General features: G+C 32.9%; 1 protein-coding gene across 1 annotated transcript in view; it reads left to right on the top strand.

The window, feature by feature from the left end:
* Positions 1-10,247, top strand: part of LCA5 (Leber congenital amaurosis 5) — a 65,920-nt gene that overhangs the window by 20,857 nt on the left and 34,816 nt on the right. The window contains exon 3 of the mRNA XM_008580788.1: positions 4,038-4,570. Coding sequence (XP_008579010.1) covers positions 4,038-4,570 — 533 coding nt within the window. The remainder of the gene's footprint in view (positions 1-4,037; positions 4,571-10,247) is intronic.

The following is a 10,247-nucleotide window of genomic DNA, read 5'->3' as shown; positions in this document are numbered from 1 at the left end:
AGTCATACAATATACAAAAGAAAGTAACATAGTTAAGCCTTCTCATTTTTGTTTTTTCTTCTTCCTAAATTAATGCTTGCCTTGGAGTTTCTGAGCTACTATAAAGGCAAAAAAAAAAAAAAATCACAAAATATTTGTACTTTTCTGTATCTTCATTTCTAAAAAGTAGGAAAAGTCATTGATATAAAGGGATTAAGGGGCATTTTTATAGACTGAATAAAATTACTCTAGATAATGCAGTTCTTACTGCAGAAGTTCAAATTAATGAATTTGGACTGGAATTTGGAACTTGGGACTACCAGTCTAATTTACTTTCTGTTAAACTGTGTTACAATGGAAAAAGGGTTAATCACTAGAAATAATTTCTCTTATTAAAATATTACTAGTCTGGAACTAGGTATTAATACATATTTGAGTATGTAATATTCTATAAATCTCTTCATCTTAATAAATCTGTGGTCAAGTAAACTCCATTGTGTATAGTAACAAAATACATAAGGACTACAAGAACAGTATAGAAAAAAATAAGCTGAGGCAAATGAAGTAATTATAGTATGTATCAATAAATGCAGCACAGTTATAACAGCAGTAGCTTGGAATGGTAAGAGTTTAGACTGCAGGGCAGGGAGTGGTAAAATTAGATGCTGAAAGGAAAACGGGCCACATCATGAAATACTTGGCATCCTATGCTAATGTAATAATGCCTGTTTATTTTTGTGGGGAATGATTAGTCATTGAAAAGATTAAGCAAGGGTAGAATGAAATTTGCCTTCTTAAATTTTTACTTTGAAAAGTAATATTTGCTCATCAAAAACTATAAAGAATATATATTGCTTTTGAAAACAACCTTTCATGGACCCCCAGTCTACCTTCTTGGAGATATCTGTACTTCTAACAATTAGGTGCCTTTTCTTTTTCTTTTGTTTCCTGCAAGTACAGTAATGCTGCTTTTTTTTTTTTTTTTTGGTCTCTTCCTCCAAATCTGTTTCACTAAGAGGCTGTAGTAATGATTTGGTAGTTGAGAGCACAATCTGTTATTAAACTTTCCTGTATAATTAAGAACAAACAAAAAGATCTTAGAGTTGAACCTTAGAAAATACCTATTTTCCCCAAGAAACAGTTTACATACCTACGATGCTATTGGTAGGAATACTTTAATTTTTTTCCCTCCTTCCCCAGAAGCAATTTAGAAGGCCACCTAATTCAGGAGTCGGAACTTCGTAAGCCTTACCTTATCTGAGAAGATAATTGAGAAAAAGCTGTGAAAAACAGTTCCAGCATCAACCAGAAAATTTCATTTCTTGTCTTCAATATGACTTGTACTGTTTTCTGCTTTGCAGTTTTTTAAATTAAAATCTGTGGTAATTTGTCTGCCTTAGACCAAGCAACAAGACCAAACTGATACCTTTCTTTAAACACTGTTAATAGTTTAAATTGCAATCACCAATGTAGACTAAACTATGGAAAAAACATGACTAAAACAGCATCTTAAATAACGGATTTGTATGTTTTATAGTATTATTTTTCCTTCACCCTCCTTTTTAATTTTCAGCATATATTATTATTTTTAAAAATAAAATTAGTGCTCTATCAGGATTTATATGCATAATGACAAAATTTAATAATAGTTTTGATTATACATTTCTGTATGTTACATATTTATTCTATTGTTTTATCAGTAATAAAACATATCCTGATTTTTTAGTAGATGCATAGTTTATTTTTACTACATGTTTTTTTAAATGACTCATATTTTATTTTTAACATCTGAAGGAATAAAAGAAATACTTTCCCACCCACTTATTGGTAGCAACTTAACAAGGGGCAGATGAAGAATGACATACACAACAGCCAATTATCTTCTTCTCACTCCTTTTAGCACTGTATTGCAACTCGATAGTTTTAAAAATGCAAATTAAAAAGTTAGGTTAAAGCTGAGAAATATTTTTTGGTTCAGGTTAATGATAAGTTTGTCATCATACTAACAGAATATGCTAAAAATAAATATTCTGATTTTTAGGATGTCAAAAAAGTTGTTTGTGGAAACCCTTTTGTATCTTACTAAATAGTTGAAATAAAGTATTAGTGAAAATTTTTTGTTCTTATTCTTATACTATTTAGGTTTTAACTTTTAAAATGAAACAAATTGCTATTTGTACAAAATCTTGTTTATTGAGCAATGTAATTTTATACATAAAAGTCAGAGATTTGGAACCATGACATTGATCTTTATGTATAATCATTTTTATGTATAAAGTTGCTGTCATTCCAAGAGCTGAATACATATTCTGTAATAGCATATATGACAAAACTCTGTTAACTCAGTACATTAGGAAAGAAAGAAAATTGAAATGATAAACTTTCAAAATTTAGAATTACGTTGTAAAGCAATACTGTCCAGTGAAAATATAATGCAAGTCACAAATGCAAGCCACATATGTAATTGTATATTTTCTAGTAACCACATTAAAAGAGAAAAACAGGTGAAATTAATTTCAGTAACATTTTATTTAACCTAACATATCCAAAATATTATCATTTCTACATAAAGTGAAATATTTTGCATTCTTTCTTTTTAAATTAAGTGTTCAAAATCCAGTGTGTGTTTCACAGTTACAACATATCTCAATTTGGACTGCCCACATTTCAGGTTTCTCAGTAGCCACATGTGGCTAATGGCTACCATATTGGATTGCATGATTTCAAAGTTGCAATTAGCTATTCCTTCATTTCTTTCTAATACCACTTCCTTTCATGTATTCAATCATTTGTAGAGCTGGAATCCCAAATCAGTACACATTCAAAACAGCTAATATAAAATCTTCCATCTTTTAAATGAAACTTTATAATGTTAAATTGTAAAAATTACTTGTTATTCTTTACTCGCTTACATAATGGAATCAGGTATCCATAGCTAGCAAGATGGGGAGGGAAAGAATGGATCTTATAGGTTTTTCTTTTTTTTTCACTCTGGAATGCATTTCTTCCTTGAAAAAAATGCAGTCACCTTGGAGATTAAAGTTTATTATTCTCAACTGTGGCAGACTTCCAGATGCCTCTTTTAAAGGACAGGTACTCTAAATGTTGAGGCTTACATTTAATGAACTTTCAGTAAAAAAAATACTATTCCAAATTTTCAAGAAATGTTGTGATTTAATATGTACACTTAGAGATTGCATATGCTTATTTTTTTACAATGTGATTTTTTGTTTTTATCTTGTTCTCAAATTGTCAGATGTTTTTGATTTGAACATCACACAAAAGAAATCCCCTAAGAAAGCATTTAGAAACACATCTGTACTGCTGTTTGCCATTTTTTTCACTGATAAGTAGGATGTAATTTATTATTACTAATAGAGAATGTATAGAAATTGCTGTTTTATATGCATACCTCATTTAATTCTAGAACAATCTAATTATGTAGACAGTGTTATCCTTATTTTATGGGTAGGGAAAATAGACTTGGAAAGGCTTAATTGAAGTGCCCAAGGAGTTATTCATTGGTAAATCTGAGTCCCAAACCCAAATCTTCTCACTGTACAATATGCTATCATCCTGTTTTCCCAAATAAAGAGTTGTAATTAATTTAGAGAAAGCATATGTTTTCACATCTCAAATAATCTCAAATATCTTGTCACAAATGACTTGAATATCATAGTGTTTTGTTCAATGTTTATTATGTGCTATGCTACTACTGATGACACACATGTTTGAATTCTGATTTGCCATCTTATCTAAAAAGTTAAAAATGTTAAAGTTCAATGCTGCCACCTTTTAAGGCAATGTATAATAATCCATAAATTTTTAGGATATCATTTTCAATAGATTAAAATATTTTTGACCTTAAAGGATTTCAAACCTTTCTTAATAGAAACATATTAAGAGCTGTAAATAAAACCTGATATTTAAATATTGTAAAAATCCTTTTTTTCAGGACAAAAATAACTAATGAATGTTATAGATACACTTGTGTTAGGATGAATAAATAATAGCTCATTTGGTACAGCTTTCACTTGATGTTATTTTTTCTTCTTTAGTCCTTAGGAAACCAAGCCCTAAGTGTCTACTACCAAGCAGAAAGGGGGTCCGAATGGGATTTCGCTCCCAGAGCCTGAATAGAGAGCCACTTCGCAAAGATACTGATCTCGTTACAAAAAGGGTTCTTTCTGCAAGACTGATAAAAATCAATGAGTTGCAGAATGAAGTATCTGAACTCCAGGTCAAGTTAGCCGAGCTGCTAAAAGAAAATAAGGCCTTGAAAAGGCTTCAGTACAGACAGGAAAAAGCCCTGAATAAGTTTGAAGATACAGAAAATGAAATCTCACAACTTATAGTTCGTCATAACAATGAGATTACAGCACTCAAAGAACGCTTAAGAAAATCTCAAGAGAAAGAACGGGCAACTGAGAAAAGGGTGAAAGATACAGAAGGTGAACTATTTAGGACAAAATATTCCTTGCAGAAACTGAAAAAGATCTCTGAAGCCAGGCACCTACCTGAACGAGATGATTTGGCAAAGAAACTGTTTTCAGCAGAGTTAAAGTTAGATGACACCGAGAGAAGAATTAAGGTAAAATTTCTGCAGCTTCTAATTGTACTGTCTTGGATTGTTTATCTGTAGGCATTTAATGTGCTCTATTTAAACTGCTTATAATAGTCTGGTAGTTGTTTAGAAATAAAAACTATTTTTAGTGTTATCTTTCTGAGTACAAGATTAGGGAAGGTTTAAGATTGCATATTTAAAAGAAAGATGTGAAAGACTGTATACATTGAGCCACATGTTGATTGATGGGTGTTTAATTCCATAGACCTAGGGTGTGCCCCTGGTCCCCAAAATAAAAACTGATATGCAGGTGTGTGGGAGAATATTGAATAACTAGTCTGAGAATACAGCAGATCTCTTAAAAATATTTCTTTCTTGAATGGAGAGAGGGAAAGAGCCCTAGCTCATTACTTTTACACAGGGAGCTATTATTAGATGCCACCTGCTTTCTCTCTTTCTTTCCCCTCTCTCTTCATATAGAAGAGTGAGTCAGGTTCTGTTGCTTAGAATTGACAAGTAGTTTGGAAAGTAAAAGTAGGAAAAAAGTATAAGAATAATGCCTGCTATGAGAGCTCTCTGAGCAAAGAAAGTTCACCTATATTAATTAGGTGTTTTTAATACATGGAGTGTTACAGTACTTAGTCTGTATAATATGCCATGCTCAGTATACCAATGTCATGCCTGGGGCAATGGCTTATTAAATATAGCATACATCAGTGGCCAGAAAAAGTGCCTAGTTTATTCTCCAAAATGTGTAATCATTATCTTCTGTTTCAGTACACAGAAAATATCCTATTATATAAGCTCCACCAATGCTCGGCTCAAAGTGCAAAGCAAACATATGGAAACTTTTCTTAAGGACTACTTGCCCAGGAAGTGGGGTGGGAGTGAGGACTGGAAGCAGTTATGGCCATAAACAGCAAATAACTGACATTTTAATTATTTTTAAAGGGTAATTAAAATCTGCCACATAATGGATTTTTAAATTAGGAATGAAGAGCTCGGAATGCTAATTAATAAATATGGTACATAACTGGGTATGTGTGTGTATAAAACTATATATATATAGAGAACATGAAACTGCAGTACAAACACACACACATATACACCCTTATATACTGCAGTTCTCTTTTATAACCAGTTATGAAGGGGGTTGATGAGTGGTGGGGGAGGGAGGAGAAAGAAGGAAGGGACATATATAGAGAGAACATGAAACTGCAGTACAAACACACACACATATACACCCTTATATACTGCAGTTCTCTCTTATAACCAGTTATGAAGGGGGTTGATGAGTGGTGGGGGAGGGAGGAGAAAGAAGGAAGGGAGGAAAAATGAGAGAAACCTGTAGATTCTGAGTTGTAGATGCAGATAAATTATGTGGCTGCTTACATGGGAGCATGAAAATCAGTCATCTAATGATGTCTTTGAAGTAGTTAACTGTATAGTGCTCTCAATTTTTTTCTTTATATTAGATTTTTAAATTTCTTAAACTTTTTATTTTGAGTTAATTGTAGAATGAATGACATGCAGATGTAAGAAAATCATATAGTAAGATCCCTCCTGTATACCTTTCACCAAGTTTCCCCCAGGGGTAACATATTACATAACTATAATGTAATATTACAGCCAGGAAATTGGTTGTGATGCATTGATATAATCCATCAGCCTTATTCAGCTTTCACTAGTTTTACACTTGCTCACATGTGTGTGTGTGTGTGTATTTAGCTCTTTGCAATTTTATCACATATATAGATTCATGTGACCACTACCATGGTCAAGATCCAGAACAGTCCATCATAAGGATCTCTAGTGTTACCCTTTTATAGCCACAGCCACCTCCTGCCTTCCCTTTTGTCTAACCTATGGCATCCACTAATTTCTCCTTCTCTATAATTTTCTCATTTCAACAACGTGGTGTAAATGAAATCATACACTATATAACCTTTTGACTTTGGCAGATTTCACTTTTTCCTTTGAGCTCCATCCAAGTTGTTGCATGTATCAGTATTTCCTTCTTAGTCCTGAGTAGTATTCGATAGTATGGATGTACCACAGTGATATGGTACATCCTATTCAGGGACATTCAGTTTGTGTCCAGTTTGGGGCTATTAACTAACAAAGCTGCTATGACTATTTAGGTACAGAGTTTTGTGTGAACATAAATTTTCATTCCTCTGAGATATATGCCTGAAAGTGCACTTGCTACTTGCTCACATGTGTGTGTGTGTGTGTATTTAGCTCTTTGCAATTTTATCACATATATAGATTCATGTGACCACTACCACGGTCAAGATCCAGAACAGTCCATCATAAGGATCCCTAGTGTTACCCTTTTACAGCCACAGCCACCTCCTGCCTTCCCTTCTGTCTAACCTATGGCATCCACTAATTTCTCCATCTCTATAATTTTCTCATTTCAACAACGTGGTGTAAATGAAATCATACACTATATAACCTTTTGACTTTGGCAGATTTCACTTTTTCCTTTGAGCTCCATCCAAGTTGTTGCATGTATCAGTATTTCCTTCTTAGTCCTGAGTAGTATTCGATAGTATGGATGTACCACAGTGATATGGTACATCCTATTCAGGGACATTCAGTTTGTGTCCAGTTTGGGGCTATTAACTAACAAAGCTGCTATGACTATTTAGGTACAGAGTTTTGTGTGAACATAAATTTTCATTCCTCTGAGATATATGCCTGAAAGTGCACTTGCTCAGTTGTTAAGTATATGTTTGTTTCTCTTTTCTAGAGTAGCAGTACCATTTTAAATTCCCCCCAGAAATGTATAAGTGATCCAATTTTTCCGCATCCTTGCTAGCATTTGATGTTAACACCGTTTTTTTATCTTAGCCATTCTAAACAGGTCTGTAACACCATCTCATTGTGGTTTTAACTTGCATTTTCCTAATGGCTAATGATGTTGAGCACCTTTTCATGTGCTTAGTTATCATCTGTACATCTATTCATTTTGTTCATATTTTTTGCCCATTTTCTAATTGGATTGATTGTGCTTTTTCTGTTGGTTTTTGAGAGTTCTTTATATATTCTAGCTAAAAGTTCTTTGTCAGATATGTGGTTTGCAAATTTTTTCTTCCAGTCTGTAGCTTGTCTTGTCATCCTCTTCACAAGATCTTTCAGAGAAAAAGTTTGATGGGGTCCAGTTTTTCAGCCTTTTCTTTTATGGATTGTGCTTTGGTGTCAAGTCTAAGAGCACTTTGCCTATCCCTCCCTTTTGCCCTTTGCCTCAAAGACTTTCTCCTATGCTTTTTCCAAAAGTTTTTTTCCTCAGCTTTATTGAAGTATAATTGACAAATAAAAATTGTGTATACTTAAGATATATAACTTGATGTTTTGTAAGTTTTATGCTTTTATGTTTTACACTTAATTCATGATTCATTTTGAGCTTATTTTTGTATAGGGTGTAAGGTTTAAGTTAAGGGTTTTTTTGGTTTTTTTTGTCTGTGGATGCCCAGTTGTTCCAGCATCATCTGTTGAAAAGCCTATCTTTCCTCCATTGGATTACTTTGGTACCTTTATCAAAATTCAAGTGGGCATATTTTTGTGAGCTTATTTCTATATTCTCTGTTTTGTTCTATTGATCTATGTGTCTGTCTCTCCACTGATGGCTCCATAGTAAGCCTTAACATCAGTTAGAATGATTCCTCTTATGTTATGCTTCATTTTTCTGTACAAAAGGCAGACAGTTAAATAAGACTATGCATATTAACTTCCTTAATTAGAGTTGACTTTAAACCTTTGTTTTTGACTTTTACTTCAATAAATTTATTGAATAGTGTCCTGTCAAAGTAGCATCCCCACTCTAAGATATTTATTTTAGTATTAGTAGTTATACTTACTATTAATTTAGTATTTAACATTTAAATAAAACTGCAACATAAGCACAGCCTACCTTTTATAGCAGAAAAACATTTTTTAGTTATGTAATGCAGAGAATTGCTAACTTTTGCTCTCAAGACCCTTTCATACCCTGAATAGTTATTTATTTTTGTCTGTTTCAATTGTATTTATTGCTAGAAACTTTAAACTTTCAGTAAGTGTTTGAAAGTAAATAACAGGAAAATACATCCATAAAGGCAGGAAGCAATCTCATCATTTACGAAGTGCTGCAAATTTAATANTTAGGTCATCTTCGATTTCTTTCATAATTATTTTATAAATTTCAAGGTACAGATCTGTACAGATTTTGTTATGTTTATACCTAAATATTTCATTTTCTTGGGAGGAATTGTAAATGTTATCAATTCCTTCTGGATAGAAAGTTATTTTGAATTTTTATCTTCTAATTTCAAAACTCATTTTTGTTGTAAAAATTATTTTCACAAGGGGTTGTGAATGTTTCATGTGCACAAAAGAATGACTTGTTTTTGGAAGTTTGCTGTCAAGTTTTAGGAGTATTGGGTTTATAAACTCTGTGCCTCAAAGTTTGGTTGGTAGGTCTGAACTGTTTCATTTCTGCTGTAATTGAAATTATATTGAAATCAACATTTAATATGGTATTATGAACCTACTTCTCTTAAATCAATAATCTCACTTCAGCTGTCACATCATACCAGGGCTCTTTTGAATGGGGAATCAACCAACCCGAGAGTAATTATTCTCTACTTTTTGGCTTACTTTTTCATACTTCCTAAAGCCTTTAATTTTTAATCCATTATGTGTAATTATATCTTTCATAATATCAGTAATCAATCCAGAATTTGAAATATTTACTATTGAGTTTCTTACTTTACTATGAAATTTGCCTTGTTTTTGTGCCTCATTCAAGTTTTTCAAATTTTACTTCATCCAACACTAAGTTAATCTTTGTTCTTCTAACTCAGTAGGTTATATTCAGTACAACTAATTGGTTAAGGAAGAAAGTTATGTGCTCAGTTGTGGTATTTTATTTTGCAAATTAACTATACCCCAGAAAGTCTTTGGTACCCTTGAAGTTACAGTAAAATCCTAGTAGTGCTATCTGTAAGGTCTGTGCCATTCTTTCCTACGGATGGCTATCTAAATGATGTTGATTTTTTGCCTTTCTTTTGGTGTAGCTCTGTGTTTTAAGNAGTCTGTCCTTAAGCTGGAACTTGTTGCAGGCAGCTTTGTTTATTTGTTCCTAGCTTGTCTCATTCCAGGAAGGATTCTAGGCCACAACTCTTATTCCTCTTATTAGTTGAATTTCCTTCTTAAGGGGGATTGGGGGGGAAGGTAGAGAGAAGCATTCTTCAAGGTTACCTGTAACTAGTAGAGCTGTGAAAAATTTTCACTCTGAACATCAGTCTATAAGTTGGGTGCAGGCTCATTTTTGTTAGCTGATGGAAGTGACAGAATGAACAGAATTTCAGTAATTTAGGAGTACAGTAGTTTAGAAATGGATACATGGTGAGAGAGACAAACAGCCAAAGGTATCTGTGGAGACAACCACCTTGACAGTTGTCTTTCCTTCTTCAGAAATCAGCCTACCTTTGCAACATAGTTTGCTTTGACCATGGGCCATATACCAGGAATGGAGAACTACTTGATGAAGTTAAACTTGTTGAGCTCTGTACAAAAGGCAGACAGTTAAATAAGACTATGCATATTAACTTCCTTAATTAGAGTTGACTTTAAACCTTTGTTTTTGACTTTTACTTCAATAAATTTATTGAATAGTGTCCTGTCAAAGTAGCATCCCCACTCTAAGATATTTATTTTA

The sequence above is a fragment of the Galeopterus variegatus genome, unplaced genomic scaffold, assembly GCF_000696425.1.
Source record: "Galeopterus variegatus unplaced genomic scaffold, G_variegatus-3.0.2 Scaffold2161, whole genome shotgun sequence".
NCBI classification, from domain to species: domain Eukaryota; kingdom Metazoa; phylum Chordata; class Mammalia; order Dermoptera; family Cynocephalidae; genus Galeopterus; species Galeopterus variegatus.
Note: the sequence above shows the minus strand (reverse complement) of the source record. Positions and strands in the feature narration are given on the sequence as shown.